This window comes from Belonocnema kinseyi, chromosome 5 (genome assembly GCF_010883055.1).
Source record: "Belonocnema kinseyi isolate 2016_QV_RU_SX_M_011 chromosome 5, B_treatae_v1, whole genome shotgun sequence".
NCBI classification, from domain to species: domain Eukaryota; kingdom Metazoa; phylum Arthropoda; class Insecta; order Hymenoptera; family Cynipidae; genus Belonocnema; species Belonocnema kinseyi.
In genome coordinates, this window is record NC_046661.1 from 6,622,411 (window position 1) to 6,640,477 (window position 18,067).

At 32.4% G+C, this 18,067-nt stretch overlaps 1 protein-coding gene across 1 annotated transcript in view; it reads left to right on the forward strand.

Moving 5' to 3' along the window:
* Positions 1-18,067, forward strand: part of LOC117172902 (protein unc-79 homolog) — a 1,455,529-nt gene that overhangs the window by 911,791 nt on the left and 525,671 nt on the right. Inside the window, exon 16 of the mRNA XM_033361197.1 lies at positions 10,950-11,096. Coding sequence (XP_033217088.1) covers positions 10,950-11,096 — 147 coding nt within the window. The remainder of the gene's footprint in view (positions 1-10,949; positions 11,097-18,067) is intronic.

The window sequence follows — 18,067 nt, forward strand, 5'->3', positions numbered from 1 at the left end:
AATCATACGTCATTAGATGTTAGTGGAATGAATGTTAGTCAATTTTAGAGAGATTTCGCACCAGTCTTTGGGTTGTTTTTGTATTTGTGCTATAGGAAAATTGGAAGATAATGTTAATTAAATCGTGGTTTGATAGAAAAGGGATAGCATGTTGTTCGTAGGAGACAACGTTATCAATATCATCTACAATCATCAAGTCAAGGCGAGTACTAGAGCGAACAGTATGGTGAGTAGAATTATGAGGTACAATCGAGGGCCCTGAAGAGTACACTAACGATGTGAGATATTTCGAATAATTGGAAGTGCTATTTAAGTTAGTTTTAAAATCTGTGGTAAGAATAATAAGGATAATGAAAAAATCACCGTTTCAAGCTCCGGGCCATAGGAAGCATTAGGTGGTTTAAAAACTAATCCCACTAAAGCACTATCAGAAGTTGATTTTACTTCAACGGGGATAAGTTCGGCCGTGGGATAAGTAGCCACTGGACACACACTAACCACAGTCCCACTCAGACTATCATGCAGAAATAGACAAACTCCACCACCCCATCTCTCGTCCCTGTCTCTTCAAAAGAGCGAATTGTTGTCAATTGTCACGAGAATAGAAGGTATATTTGGAGTTAACGAGGAGTCAGAGACAGCTATTATATCGTAGGAACAAACGTTTAAGGTATGCATGAATATATTAAGAGAAACCTTTTATAGAAAAGAAATTCAAAAATAGGAAATCTTAAAAATATTCAACATATATTTACCGACGAACTTCAAATAGCCAAACAGTAATGATGTCACACCATTGTGTGCGTAACCATTCCGCAGATAGCGTAATTGCTATTGAGCTCATTCTGTGTGTTGAAGCAGTGATAGTTGTGTCCTAGACATGTCATAATCTTTCCGACAAAATATCTTCCCTCCTGCAATCCAAAGATATTTGATCTTCTTTTGTCTCAAATAGCCCAAAGATAACAACATGCAATATATATACCGCACTCCGAACACAAATACTATAAATGTGGTAAAATACAAAGTTCAAAATATACTAATAAATAATTTATGGCTAGAATAAATCGAGATCAATCGGAGCACACGTCAAGAACCGAACAGGGCAAGAAAGTAAGTTTAAAACGAAATAATTTCAAATGTAGAAACTTCAAATTGAAATCAATAAAGTGACATTCAGCTATTACATTTCACTTTACGGCTTTATTAATCAAATTTTTTCTTTCAAGAAAATATTCTAGTTCTGATCAGTGCTATATATTTTAAGATTTTAAAAAAATATTTGAGATTTAAATACATATTTGCATAAAGAAACTTTCAATTTAGTTCAAACGTTTGATTACGTTAGTGCAATTAAATAACCTATCCTCAACCTGACATGAGTACGCAAGTGCATACGGATTTGTGAAACTTTCAAACGTTTTAGAATTTTTAGTGCCATGAAACGTTTCATTGTTGCGGGCAACTTACAATGTTTCAATGAAACGTTTCCTGGATTCATAACCCTATATCTTGGACCCATTACCGATTTAAAAAATAAATAAAAAAACAATATTTATTTTTTTGTATTTACTTTTACAAAATGGGTATATATAATTCCGATGAGAAAAACTAACGAGATCATAATACTCGTAGAGTTAGAATTTCACAAACGTGACATTTTACGTTGGGGAATACCGCGGCTTCTCCACATCGAAAATGCACAGAATTTGTCAACAAAACTTTAAGAGATCTAACCGAAAAATTCGGTATCCGGCACGGAAGCTCCAAAATATTACTTCCAAGAAAATGCAACTGAGCGGTACAATAGAATAATTGAACAAATAATCCAAAGATACATTAAAAATGGCCACATTGCCTAGGGAGAAAACATAGGCGACTTACTGTTCTCAATAAATACTAATTAAATAGAGCTCCAAAGCGTCGATGAATGGATTGATATATTAAGAAGGTTTCAAATAATGGAAGTGGAGGTTCAATAATATTCAAATAAAGCAAACGAAAGACAAGCTAAGGAAATTTAAACAAAATCCCGATGGGAAGAGGAAGAAGTGGAGAGGTCGGAAGAATGGAAAAAATATAAAGAAGACAGAAAAGGGAATGCGAAGAATAGCTACAAAAATACAAAACAATTGAACGATTTAATCTTAATCAGATGACTACATTAAAATTATAACTGTCCAATTAGAAAAGTTGTGAAAGGCTGGAAAGCAAAAATGGAGGATCGCACAAAAACCATCAGTATGAAAACTAAGGGAAGTCCAGAGGGATTCTATTGTAAAAATTATTTACTTAATACACGACTCATGCCGTAACAATGGATCATAGAAATCAAATAGAAATCGAAGAAGATAAAAGAGAGTTAAAGATGGACACTACAGAAATTGAAGACCTAGAGAGTAAACTAAGTGAATGGACAGAAGATTCAGGTATACACCCAAACCCTTGTGGGAGACGGTGGTGTAAAAGAATTATTACTGCTTAGTTTAAATCAGCGCCGCCCTGCAAAAAATGACTGCAGGACCGCGTAAGAAATACAACGGAATCCCCTGAGGGGATCTGAAACCCTGAGAAACTCTACAGCTTTAAGCTGCTTCTTGTTTCGTGTCGTTGCATGTAAGTTAGTGCCCTGTGGAATTCCGCTACACCTCTGATGTCTGTCGTCGACCTCCGCGACCTCGTCTTGTAGCCTTCAGGGGAGGAACCATCAAAACGGACAACAGCCCATGTCGGGGCTACCTCGCCACCCACGCACTAATCACTTTGACAAGCAGCCTATTGCCATCGACTGGCGGCCCTCTCTCCAATTTTAAGTGGCAATAAACCTTACTTATTTATTCTTGTGATTTTTTAATGTACTCATCCCTTTTCTCTTGGCATTCAAATTCCTATTTTCCTACCTGATAGGCTGCCCCACTATAAAATTAATTATAAATATTTTTAAAATGTCCAAGCCCATTGCAAAACGGACACATAGAGATTTAAGTATTCTAACTTAACTGGAGTTATTATTTTTTGAAAAACTGATTTTATTTGACTGTTAGTCACTTAGAGCCTTCTCAAGAAGGTACAAGTTAGGGTTAATTTCTTAAATATCTAAATAATATGGTTCGCAAAGAGATTGAGATATGATAGTAATAGGATCTGAAGGTATAGCAGTTGGGAGGCATAAGATATAATTAAGATTTAAAGAAGTGGCATTCTCTACAGGGATCGATGAGTCAGAATCGTTGAGCAGGATCTAAGTTGCATTCGCGGATTCAAGTACTGAGGTTACTGATCCATCAAATACGAAAATAAATTGGGTCTATACATGTTTCTAAAGCATGTAAATGAAAGGATTTAAAAAATAATTTTTCATATGTTATATAATGCTGCATTATAATTTTAACTACAACACGTAGCTTAAAAATTCGTGATCCCTTTTAGTATCTGCTTTCAAGTAATGAAGTACAATATGCAAGACATATGCTACGGAAAAAGGACATATTTTATATTTCTTTATTCAATATACATATATGCATTGAATATGCATAACTATATTTTATGTATGCTTATGAAGAAATTGACAGATTGTTTTAGCCTGTACTATACTCTTCTAGTATAATTGTTAATAAGAAATGGTTATTCTTCTTAAGTGCCTTTTTCAAAATCCTTTGCCTCACCTTATAAATTTTCCTGTCATGAGGTATTACGGGTTACAAAAAGAATTCTCGTGGTTTGCAATTTTGATGTCACCTGCAGTTTCGTTTTTAGCCAAGAAAAAAATATTCTCTGAAGAAATTCTACAAAAGCGTTCCGTGAAAACGAGGTTCATTTGATATTTTGTATTCTGTCCTTAAAATGAAACATATTTAATCAATGAGGATTTCTTAAATTTATATCGTGAAAGCGAAAACTGTTCTTTATATCAGCTGTTTTACAAAAGTGTCCACAAGTGCTTGCATGAGTGAAAAGTGAATATAAAGAGTTTTCTGGCTATTTCTGAAACGTTGTATCAAACTAACCAGAAATGCTAAAGGTTTCTAATAAGCACATAATTAAAGCGTGATGCACAAACGCGAATTTTATCAAATTTTGTGACTTAGTGTAATAGAATGATTTGTATGTAAGATCAAACTTTTTGTCCTTTTTGTCGATAATCACAGGGTAGTAATCCACATTGAATTTAAACCCTGTTAAGAAGCTCCTTAAAGTATAATGTTATGAATATAAATATGTTTTATAAGAGAACTATGCTTCTTCTATTGTGACTAGCACATCAATATTTTTATTTGAGGAACCAATTTATCCCTTCATTGACCCACGAAGTTGTGCTTATTGGAAGAGGAAGATTTTCATGTACCTCGCGTTAGATTTAAATTCTAACCTGCTAGGTGTATATCTATATGTTATCTGTCCTTTATCGGCCATTTAGAGATTATTATGCAAGCACTTACGCGATTTTTCTTGCATTAAATTAGTTAATTAGTTATTTCTCGAAATGACTAGGATTTCCTAATACTGACTCTTAATAATCTGTGTTGTCTGAGTCTGCACGCTTTAACTGATTCGGTCTTTCTCTTCATTGTTCTTTGCTACCCGAGGGAGGACGTAGAAAACTGATCTGTGCCTTCCGACTACATAATCTATCTCACATAAATTTTTATTAAAGTCTAGGCTTGGAAGTTTCAGCTTAAATTACGAGGTTAGCTTTAAGGTAAGTGCCCTGCGTATTTATTAATTAAAATTTTTGTTTTGACGACTCTTTTCCAGACATCAGTTTAACCCCATGGATGGCCATGACCCCGGACTATCCCTTTTGTTGGAGGTACCGGGCCGTGACCGTGGCCATAACCGTTATTACCTTGGGAAGCTCTTGAGAGATGCAAGAAAATGGGTTCTATTGACTTTGCTTTTGAGTTATACTGACCTCGGAATTTGTAAATGTTTAGGAATAGCTCCAATGCAAAGTGACCGCCATTCACTTCGCACGACAGCGTCCTCTTTTCTATTGTGCATGGACTTATTTCGTTCTCGGGCTGATGTCACCTTAGCCGCCAACCAATTTGGCGGTCTCGCAGAAGAAAACTCAGGAATTAACGACAGACCAAAGAGAAAAAGGAGGAATCCATCACATTTTTAATTGTATACTGTGTAGTTGCGGTTGTCGCGAAGTCCTTGTTTAAAGTTGCAATGTGATTCATATGATTTTGAAACGCATTCTTACGTACCTTAATACTGTCGTGTAGCATAAGAGTTAGCTCTGTCAGGCTGATACAGAATTCGTTGGCCAGCAACCGCAATTCAGATTCATTTAAGAAATAAATTCAAGAATCCTGATCCGGATTACAAGCCAGTTTATCTATAAAAACTAAGCGAAATCACTCAAAATTATTAAACAACAAGCACGGCTTCCAAATCTGCCGAATAACTTAATAATTAATCTAAAATAACGATTGAGCTAAGATAAGGATTATGATACCATCAACTGCGGTCCAAGGGCATAAACGATGTTGCCACCGTTGTCGGTTGACGTGAGAGGAAAAACATACAACACGCAGAAAAAAGACGGCCTGACGGCAGGGCTACTACCGTGTGGAAAGGTGAACTGACGCGGATCGGCGCATTCGAGACAACGCTATATAACTGAGAGACAGGGAACAGTGAAGGTTGGATGTTGGCGCGCGGAAAAAGAAGCAGAAGAACGAAGCATGGCCGTTGAATTCTATACTTTTTGGTTTACTTTACGTTTGATAATTTTCTCTACAACATTTTGTAAATTTTGTAATTCACTGGCGGACGCGGCGATTCCAGACGCCTGACTCACTGACCTAGCATACTTAACCATCACTATATAAATGCATATTGCTCGAAACGACTTTTGTTCTTTCATAGCTTTTTAGCACCCTCCGAAAGAACACAAGCAATGGGAACAACAAAGTCCAAATAAGCAAAAATCATGAAGATAGAATATGGAAATAGAGCAATATACAATCAATATAATTTTGATTCATGCGAACATTGATATCCATCTAAAAAAAGACAAGTAGCAAAATTGGTGAAAAATACGCCAAGCCTTTAGTAGCAGGGAGCTATGTAATTTTGATCTTTCTAGGAGAGCTGTTAAGTGAATGAAAGAGACAGTGAAATGTCTCAGACGGATTAATAATCGCAAACCTTCTTAATCGACTTAAGTAAATTCTGGGCTTAATTGAGAAGTTAAAAAGGATTTTTGAACTTTAGGCTGTTGCAATAAAGTTATTAAACTGGTTGTTTAACATTCAAAACCTTAAGTTTTCACATAAAATTTTCTTTTAGAATTAGAAAAAAAGAAGTATTGAACTTATTAATCCGTACGAGGCAAAATAATAAGGAAAGAAAGTACGGTCCTCTATCGAAACAAAACACGTGATTAGTAAATCAAATAAAAAATAATAAAACGCAAAATAATCAACTAAAAGGCTTCCTTGATATATTTCATGACACTGGACGATGAATCGAAATATTTATCTAGTTTCTAATGATTACAAGCACGGAAATAATGACGCAACTCGCCGGTGGCGCCTGCAGAATGTCCTCCAAAATCTAGATGAATTTCTCAAAAGTAAGAGGTGACCTTAATAATTTTAGAAATTACAATTTAAATAAAGTAGAGTCTGGACATTATTTCCGTAATTAAATACTAAAATATCTTAAATCGCTCTTTTTTTCTCTTTGGTCTGGCGTTTATTCCCGAAGTTTCCTTATGTGAGACCGCTAAATTAGTTGGCGCCTCACGTGAGGTCACCTTGAAAGCGGGATGAGCCGATGAACTCTAGTAAAGTGGAAGCCGTCGTGCGAAATGAGTGGAGGAAGGCTTGCAGTGGAGCCGTATGTATAAAGAAAACTTAAGCCGAAGCATGTGTGAGGAGCTGTGAGTTTGGTAGTGATAGCTAAAGCGGTACTCAGGTAGAAGAAACTAAGTAAACTCCCACTCCCTAACATGGGAAGCGAGTGGAGGCAGGTTTTTTTAAAACTAGGATTAAAAACTTGAAGATAAGAAGCTCCGCAGCGGTCAAGGCGTCGACCCCCAACAAGGCAGGAAAGGAGTTAGAACCTGCTACTAATAGCGCGACGAAGCAGAAAAAGGTTAAATGAGTCCATGCATACTAGAAAAGGGGATGCAGTCGTGTAAAGTAAATGGCGGTCACCTTGCATCGTAGCTATTTCTAAACATATACAAAGACCGAGGTCAGTACAACTCAAAAGAAAAGTAAATAGACCTATTGACTGACACTTCGCAAGGCCGTTATAAGATAATAAAGGCTACTATTTTTCTCATTGAACCCCTGTTTAAGATTCTACCATGATCGGTCAAGAAGATAAGTTAAGTTCAATTTTCGTCACATTACAATAGATAGAATTTACAAAAATTTTATTTTAAATTTTATACGATGTTCAAAGAGTAAATTTTGTGTATTGTTTGTTTGCTTACCTAAATCGAAATCGGCAACTTGATAACTATTAGAAAATACATTACAGGCACTCGTCGGATTTTTTTTTCATTTGGCTGGCGTATGAGATTTTCCATTGCGAAGTTTAAGATTTTATTGAAATATTCAGAACGAGCAAGCTAAACAATGTTTGTGAAGTGGAATTAATAAAAAACTAGTCATATGTCAAATCTATTTGGTGCTATATTTGCGCCGCCATTATTACTTTTAAAATTTTGACAACAAATTTGCAATCAAGAACCCAATAAGTATTCATAAAATCATGTAGATTAAATAATATTTTGACCTTTGATCACCTTTTTATACTATCTGAAACACTATCTCGGGATGAATATGTTTCGTCCATTTTTCGGAACACTCAATCGGGTCCTACGAGCAGCAACCGAAATAGTAAGTTCTCCTGTGATCGCCTTAGCATCAAAATTAGGAGTTTTGCGATTGAAACCAAATAAAATTCAACATGATTTTTATAATATTAGAACTTTTATTTTATGTTATAAATATGAGTACAAGGGAAATTTTTTTACGACATCTTCGCACTACATTCATACTGCGTTTTTAAACAAACGAAATCGTGTTAAAGTAGTAAGCAGAATAAAACAATTGTAAAATTAACAAAGTACACACAAATCAAACAGACGAAATCATCGGCAGGCCTAAAGTCCGAACACCTACGATTGAAATCTAAAAGCACGTCAAAGTACACGTAAATATTAATCAGAATCTCTTTGCTCGCCACGTAAAGATCAACGTGTCACGGGACAAATAGACTTTCAGTGCAAGGGATTGATCCGGGTTTATATGACGGGTTTTCGTAAGTGTTTGCTTCTTCGGCCCAATTCACGTAACTGGTCAAGAATTTATCTTTTTCTCGCATCTCAAAACGTGGTGAAAAATCTCTGAATTCTCGCTAGAACCTAATCAAAGAACGGTTTAAGTGTTCCCACCCTTTGGTCAGGCCGTCATCCCTATCATGGAGCGAGTTTTTAGTGCAAGTGTTATCATTAAGTAAATTAGTATTTTGCGATGGAATTCAAAAACTAAAGGCTAGATCTCCGACCTTCGGACGTAAGTACGAAGGCATACTGCGCGAAACTTAAAGCGAGAAATGGTCAGAAATGCAGCAGGACCCGATTCCGAAAACTCTCGTGATCTCATATTTACCCTTTGGTTAATGAATGACTTCGCACGTAAGTACCGACAGCAAACTAGCCATAACTTGAATCAAAAAACGATCAAGAAAGTAGCTGTACCGATTGTAAAAACTCTCATGGGCTAATATTTTTCGATTAGCAAAGAATCGTCTTACGCAGAAAATATTATATCGCGAACTCACTTAACCGTTCGAGGGTACACCGATCGAGTTGTATTGACAAAGAATCTCCACCAAAATTGAAGGAATAAAAACCTAAGTTCGCTTCTTCATTGTTAACGAACAAAAAATAGACTTGCCTTTCGAAATCGACTCAAAGTGTACGCGATTTCAACGACCCTTTACAAAATTGTAGTACTCCCTGATGATTCATCTGTATGCATGCCTCTTCTCACCCCACAATAGTAGATTGTAAGTAAAAGGCTATATATTTTCGAAAACTACATCACAAATTTCTATATTTAATAAAACGAATTCAATTGTCAAGACCAACTAGTGTCCATTAATTATTGAAACACCCAAAAATAGTAAACATGAGAACAAAGTAAATTCCTGAATTAGTAGGAAGGTACAGAACCCTCCACCCTTTTCCGCAACGAGCAGTAATCAATAAATATATACACTTAACCAAGTGCGCTATTTGAGCGAATTGTAAAAGTATTTATTGATTAAACTGCAGATAGAAAAATAGTGCTGAATTGGCAAGGCACATCTTTAATACGAGACTAAAATTTTAAAGTAATAGATACTATTTAAATATTTGTATAATATTGTTGGTAACATTGAATAATATTGCGATTTTCTTTTGTCACCATGTGAATCACAAACAGTTTAGTTTAAATTCTCGAATTCTTGTGCAGACTGTACAGCTGATTCTTTTCTATGTGTATTTTGAGTTCATGACTCTGATTGTTCGCAATATTTTGATATCTGACAGAATGAATGATGTTTCTTCTAGTAGCGAACATAGAAAAACTCTTTAATCTTTTACAAAATTTTTATCTATGAAACAATCAATGCAAATCCTTAGCCGTTTCACCTCGAAAATTCTATTCCCTATTGCCAGAGATAATAACTGTTTACATCAATATAAATAATGATCAACCTGGTACAAATAAAATTTTCCTCTCTTTTCGAATGCGACTGTTGAACGATTTTCGTTTGATCTGTTTGGGGGCGAATACCCTGTGTTATGCCTGAATTAATAGAATTATCTGACTTTGATACCTGAAAACAATCTTTTAACCATTTCACATATACTTTGAAAGAATTCGATGATGTTATAAAAGTCTGATTTGTAGCAAATTCCGATTCGCAATGCTGCTCCTAAGATTTTCTTGCGATTTCTTTTCAACCTTGGGTGTCTGAAATAATCATTGTGTGTTTATTTCTAAACGACTTTCGATGTTCATTTTATTCTTGCAATAACCTTCACGCTATTTCATGATTATCCTCTGACAGTTAAATTACCTCAATCGCTTAAGGTGCATTGCCACTTTTCGAAATCGATAAGTATTAACATTTTTTAATATAAGATTATTTTTCATTATGGTGAATTAGTGATTTAAACATACCATTACAGTTCTTTTTGTTGTTCAATTTCATCAAATATTGTGCATTAATAATCCGAAAAGTAATATTTCAAAACGCTGGTTTCTGGCACTTGCTTTCCCATATAAAAAACTGACTTCAAATATCGCAATTTACACCAAGACAATAAGTTGCACATACTTGCTTCAAATGGTAAATTATTACAGATAGTTGAACAAACTAACCATCTACACTTAAAATCACTTCATTATCTTCATTAGAACCGAAGATAGTTTATTTGCATATTTATTTATAAAAAACGATATTGATCAAAAGCGCCTGGGCCAGCTTTTTTCAAACAGTGGCACCTTCCTTTTTTCCTTCAATATATTTGATGAAATTTTAACACAATTCTCAATTCGCAAATGTTAAAAAAATGTGCTTTGAATTGTAAGTCGTTGATTGGCTTCGAGGGCTGCACTGCAACCTTGCGAAACAATGTACTACAACAAGTTGGTCTGCTAGCTCTATTGCATATTTGTAATTAGCTGCATTTTCAGACATTCAATATAATTCATGAACGAATTTTATAATCGCAATCTAACAATTGCATATTGAAACCAATTCACTATGTTTGAAATAAATTGTTTTTTACGAGAATTGTAAATAGATTTCAATTTAATCTGTTTTTTTTTCGGGTTAAAATCATGCATATTCCATAGATTGAACAACAAAAACCATCCAGGTAATGTAATAAAAATAAACTTTTTAAACATCTTGTTATTTCTTAGATGATAAGTGACAATGTTTCTGAGGACTATGGGCGACGAAGTTCTTTAGAAACAAGCAAGAAATGTGACTCCAAACCAGATGTCGTCATTAATATGCCAATGCCAGAACTTCATTCAGTCGGAGGAGTCCTTGTTCATATGCCTCACGTGAGTTTTCCACCCGCAAGTTTGATAGCTTATGTAAGTTTTCATCATATTGTGCAACCCAGAGAAAACATTTTTTTGAGCCACAATGCAGTTATCTTATTTTTCAGGCATTTATCGTAAAATATTTTAAATAGATTCTGTATGAAGTTTAAAGCAGTAAGAATCATTTTCCTCCAATTGAAAATCTATCATTGATTAAAAAATATGTTTTTTATTAAACAAGTAATTGACAAATGAAATAAAAAAGGTTACTTTAAAAAATAAATTATTCTTTCCATTTTTTTGTGTTTTTTTTTCTTGTATAATTATTAATAAGCCTCAGCAGATAATTATCTCTTTCATTTAGGCAACTGTGTGCAGTAGCTCATGTGACAGGCACCAGTATTCGACACCCCCTTCTAATTTGCTTAAAACAATAGAAAAACGCTAATTTTTAACGAACTCTGTTAAAATACTGACCTGTGAAAAAATTGGATAAATATGTGCACTATCCATTTGTTTGAAACATATTAGTTTGGGTTGCTAACGACTTATGATAAAAAATGCCAGAGAACAAATTTTTAACAGTCGAAAAATTGTCAGCATGAATTGGGAAGATCTAGAGACAAAATCATTTGCTTTGTCTCGGAAGGCAAAAAAATGGTGATTTCTCAACATTCTTTTCAAATGTGATTATTTATTGTATTTAGCTTAGATGAGAGTAATTCGAACAGAGTTCGTTCAATATTAGCATTCTTCTATTGTTTAAAGTAAATAATTAGGAAGTGCCAAAGGGCGGTGCTAGTGGCAGAAACCCGTGCTGTTATCCTACATAAACAAACAACGTTTTTATTTTTATTGTTTACAGTAACATGAAGTCATGTCAATGCTTCTATACTGATTATTTGTCAATTTAACAATAATAGGACTATGAAGTGTACATGTGTATGGACGGTTTTCATCTACAGGGTGGACACGCCTGAGGCTTACCAAAAAGTATGCAACTCGTCTTATACGCTGATGCTATTCTTATGGGAGTGTATGCGGAGTTACATATATTTTGGTAAGCCCCAGCGTGTCCATCCTGTATATTGCAATTTTGTTTTTCCAAATAAATCCCAAATAAAATTCTACTAAGGTTAACTTGAACCTTTAATATTTATTAGCTCTGCTTGTAGCTGCTTTATGGCTTTGTCGAACTCGGTCCAAACAGCTTTAATTAAATTTAAACCCAGAGATTGTAATAGTGCCTCATAACCACTACTTCATTTGAACCTCGAAACATTTATGCTCACTTGATACTATTTTTCGGATTGTCATTGACGCACAAAATGGGATTATGTCGCTTTAGTTTTTTTTCTTCTGTGTGACAGAAATACTTCGTTCAGAATCTGCATATGCAGATGCTGATCCATAATGTCGTCTATTTTTTTAATCGGACCAGTTTCAGACCGAGTCATTGCGACTCCACACCATAATTGACCAACTACATTCTTTTACAGTTGGCTTTGTGCCTCTTCCCTAGCGGATTGAAGGAAACGAATGGAGCCTCTACAAAGTAACCGTAAAGACCACATTGGGTCCCCACTCTGCACCTTTTTTAAAAACTCAAAGAAACAGCAAAATAAACTTTTAAATGGTTGAAATTTAGATTCTACGTTAAAATTTGCATCAGAAACTTACGGAGTAATCGCAATTCTTTTTCTTCCAGCGTTGAAAACTTTTAAAAATAAAATACCTGTCATTTGCATTAGCCAAAGGCGACTTCAAGTGCATCTTTTTTTAGTAGCAGTTAATAAGCGTTGCATCGGTAACTTTAAGAATTGTGCCTGGATGCTAGCGCCATGCAGTGGAAACCTTAGACAACAAAGCTGCGATGCAAGTGAGGGAGCATTTTATTTTTGAACTTCGCGCGCAACATACTACTTGCGCTATTATGGATGCGCTTAAAGTCACCTTCAGCAGAAGTTTTTTTAAAAAGTATTGCGAATACTCCGTGAGATTCTTATAGAAAATGTAACGTAGAATCCGAATTGCAACAGTTTAAAAGTTCATCTTTCTGTTTTTTTTTTATTTTTTAAAAAGGAACTGAATGGTGAAACAATGGGGTCTTTACGAGTACGTTGTAGAGGCTCCATTCGGTTCCTTCGCTCCGCCAGGGTTGGTTTAAATTTTTCTATGCATGTGTAATTTTTTGTAGGTCTTACGGCCTTCAAATGTTGAAAAAATATATAATAAACGAGAATTACTAAAAAATTTCGTTTATTTACCCTTTCGACATTTCGGCATCACTGCGTGCCTTTTTCAAGAAATCTAAAATAAATTTATATAAATCCCAACAGTTTTTTTACATTATAATTAACTAATTTGAAATGAAAGAGATCAAATTATCTGTATTTTGTTTGAAGTGAAAACCAAAAAAAAAAAACGATAAAAACTTCAAAATTGGAGAAAAAAATGTCAATGTTATCAAGTCAAATATTAAAAATTTAAATAAAAAAAACCATTTAAAACTCCAATTTTGGTAACAAGTGAAAAAAATAATGTTTTTTAAAATATAAAAGAAGACAAAACCCTCAAAATTTAAGAGGTTTTTTAATTAGAAGATTACATTCTTATGAAAAAGAAAAACAACTTTATAATAGTTATGAACAGACGACGAACATATGACAAAGTAGAAATAGAACATACATTAAGGCGGTAAATTCATTAGTACAAACTAAAGGCGTAATTTAAAGGAACCGCAAATGAGGAAAGCGCGCCAAAGCACTGGATTTTGAATTTAAACTTATTTTATGATACTTTGACATTTTTTATTAACATTCATAATTTCTGTCTCTAAATTAATAGAAATATTACGATATTTATTTATAAATATGGATTCCAATATTCTTCTTTTGTAATGTTTTTTTCTTTGGCTACAATTTTAATATTGTTGAAATCGAAATTAAATGAATGATCTAAATTCCAACAATGTTGTGTAAGACCTGTATTCAAATTTCCTACTCTGCAATCTCTTTTGTGTTCAGAGACTCTTGTTTTTAGTCTTCTCCCTGTTTCATCCAAACACAAATTTTCACAGCAATTACATTTTATGAGATATACAATACCAGATAAATTATCAGTAGTATCGATATCTTTTGGATTAGGTGAAAATTTTTTGAGAGTGTTATTGTTTTTAAAATAAACATTTATGTTAAATTTCTTTAGTGAATTTCTCAACCTTTCAGAGAGTCCTTGAACATACGTTAGCGTAACTTTTAAATCTGATTCATTATACGTGTCTATCCAGTTATTTTTCCTACTTGAACCATTATAGATTTCATGAATTCTTTCTTTAATAATACTATTTATCAAAGTAAACGGATAATTATTTTGAATTAATATGATTTTTATTTGGTCCAAATTTTCTGTTCTAAATTTTATATGACTTAACTTTACGCATCCATTAATTAAACTTTTTATTAGAACAACCTTTTGACAATACAAATGATGAGAATCAAAATTAAGATATCTGCCAGACCATGAATCTTTTTTAAACCAATTAATAATGAACTCACATTTTGGTGTTTTTATAATTTTTAAATCAAGTTGATTTATTGAATTATTTTGTTCTAGTTTACATGTAAACTGTAGGGATTTTTCAATGCTATTAAAAGTCTTAATGAAATCATCTATTTTTTTGTAGGAACAATATCTAAAATATCATCCACATATCTTTGATATAAAATTGGTGTGAAATTCAATTTGTTTAAAGCTCTTTTTTCTACATCTTCTAAAACCAGATTCAAAATTATAGGAGATAGCGTTGAATCCATAGGAAAACCGTTTAATTGTTTATAAGATTTGACATTAAAAGAGAAAACTATGTTATTGAAAACAATTCTAGTAGCGACTAGAAATTCATTTTTTGTTATTTTTGCTAAATTGTGATTTTGTATTAATTTCTCTTCAACGCAGTCCAATGCAAGATCTAATGGTATGTTGTTAAACATTGAAACAACATCCAATGAAATCATTGAATGCGTTGGAGGAACTGTAATTTTTTTTAAATTATCTTTTAAATTCCAGCTGCTTTTAACAAAAGATTCTGTATTTCCTGAAATCGGTTTTAAAATATAAGAAATATATTTGGAAAAGTTGTATGTAGGAGAACCAATTGTGGATACAATTAACCTCCATTTTGAATTAGGCTTATGTACTTTTGGTAGAGCTTAAGCTTTGGCTACAGTACTATTGTGCGTTTTTAATTTATATAAAGTTTGTTCATTAATTAATCTTTTTTCCCATCTAGGAACTATATCGTTATATTTTCCTTCTATTGTTGGAACGAGACTAGTTTTGATATTTTTATAAAAAAAATCATTGTTAAGCATATTTTTTACAGTTTCATTATATTTGTTTCTGTTGGCTGCTACCGTTATGTTACCCTTATCCGCATTTATAAAAAATACATTTTTGTTTTCTTTTTTGAAATTTTCAACAAGTTTAATAGATTTTTTTAAATCCTTAAAGTTATTTATTCGATTATGATTTGAGATTCATTGAGTAACTGTATTCTGATATTAAGTTTTAGATCTTTATGTTCTACATTTTTTAAACAATTTTCTATATTGGCAACAATATTATTAATAGGTAATTTATCAACATTAAAAGAAACACCAAATTTTTTACCCAGTGCTAAGTTTTACGCTACCTCATCAGAGATTTCAACATTTGAAATATTTTTCAAACATTTTTTTAATTTAAATTTTCTGTCTTGATTTTTTGATCTAGAAACCTGTCTTTTTAATAAATGAAACTTATTGATACATTCCTATCTTTTTTCATATTTAAGATTATTTAAACTTAATCATTGTGACTCCAAAAACTTTATTGTCGATCCATCATTTATGAATCTTTGTATTCGATGTTTTAGATAATTTGAGAAATTACCCATTTTTTTTATCTCTTCAACTGTGCGCGCCTATTTATCTTTTTATAAACAAAAATAAATGAAAAGCCTATCTTTTCTATGTTATACATATTTAATGAATGTTACAAAATATTAGTATAAAATAATACAAGACATCAAGGGATGAGTTCTGTATCTGAAACTGTAATTAATCTTTTATAATAGGATTTCAACGAATTCTTTATTTTTAGATAGAAAATGAACTATTTAATTCCAAATGAGCTTTTTTTTATTAAAGATTAATTTATATCTAATATTGATGAATAGCATTTACTACGATTTTGTAGCTTACGTTGATGATAATCATATTCTTTAAATAATGAACTTTGCATTTTTACACCACAATTTTGATAAATCAATTTAGTAAAATTTTTTAACGCGCATTGTAATAATCAACAATGACCTTATATGTTGAAAAACACATGTAATAAGCTTGTTGCCACTTGGTAAACTCTTCCCTGAAAATCTTGGTTGAGTCTCCCCAACATTAGTTCATGCGTTCAATGTTATAAAATTTTTAGTAATAACTGTTTCATTATTCCGATTTATACCAAATCATTACACTACTTTGTAAGACAAATTTCTGTCAATTTTCGATTATCGGGCTTTGTTAGGTCTCCCACTTTCCCCTGGACTTATCACATTAAAGTTTATGAAAAACATAAATATTTTGTATAAAATTAAAATAATAATTATTATATTTCAGATTGCATTGAAATTAATGAAATATTGTATTCAAAATAACACTTTGAACACATAGCTATTTGAAAAATTATCATGTGGGGTGAAGGTGTTGTAAAAAATTTGCTTGATGGTGGTAGATAGAGGGTCAAGGTGTTATAACTGTTTTACAGAAAAATAGTCTTTTGACTTGAAAGTTTAAGAAGTGGGATAAATATTTTAATTTCCTAACAGGCAATTCTTTATTTGTTTAAAATTCGTCTTTCTCGTTGAAAAATTCAGAATTTTAGTTAAAAATCTATCTCTTTGGTTAAAAAATTTTACAAAGCATCTCTTGGCAGCATCTACATTCGTTGAAATATCAAATATTACATTTTCTATCTAAAATTCATATTTGCAGGTTAAAAAGTCAACTACTTTGTTAAAAATTTACATGCTAGTTCGAAAATTTAACTCTGGTTAAAAATTTTAATATTTTGTTGAAAATCTTTTCTTTTTGTTTTAAGATATCTACCACTACGTATTCATTGAGAATTCTTTTTTTTAATGCAACTCTTTTTGGTTAAAGATTAATCTTTTTTTTTTTTGAAAATTTGGCCACTCAGTTTAAAATTTATATTTGTAGGTTGAAAATTTAACTATTTGGTTAAAAGGTAAACTATTCGTTGTCAAATGAAAATCTTTTATTAAAAAGCCAAATTTTTAACAAAACCGTTTACACTGAAAATGAAAAAGTTTAATTTTGACTTTTAAAAAATTAAAGAATTGGCAATCAAATAGTTACTTTCTCATCTAAAAATATAACATTTTAACAAAATGGTTAAACTTTTAAGTAAGTAGATAAATTTTCAAACAAAAACTAAAAATATGATTATTCTAAAACAACAACAGCTGAATTGAAAAAAAAATTTATTTCAAGAAAGTTTTTAAATTTTTAACCAGAGATACATCTTTAACTAAAATAATGAATTTTCTAAAAAAAAACTAATTTGTAAAAGGTCGTTCATCCTTAAACAATTAGAGAAATATTCAGCAAAAAGATTAATTCTCAACCAAAGAAGGAATTTTCAACTAAAATGGTGCATCTTCAACCCAAAAAAGATCCATTTTTACTCATTTAGTTTAACATTTAAGCAAGTAGTCAAATGCAAACAAAAAATACAAATTGTAAACAAAATAACTGAGTCCTCAACAAAGGAGCTTTAACGAAAGATAGTTTACAACTAGAAAATTACAATTGTAGATGTATATATGAATATAACAGGTGTATACATATGAAACCGGTATTTTTTCAAGAAAAAAACACATTTATTTCAAGAGAATGATAACAAATATTTTATTCAAAGTATGCGCCCTC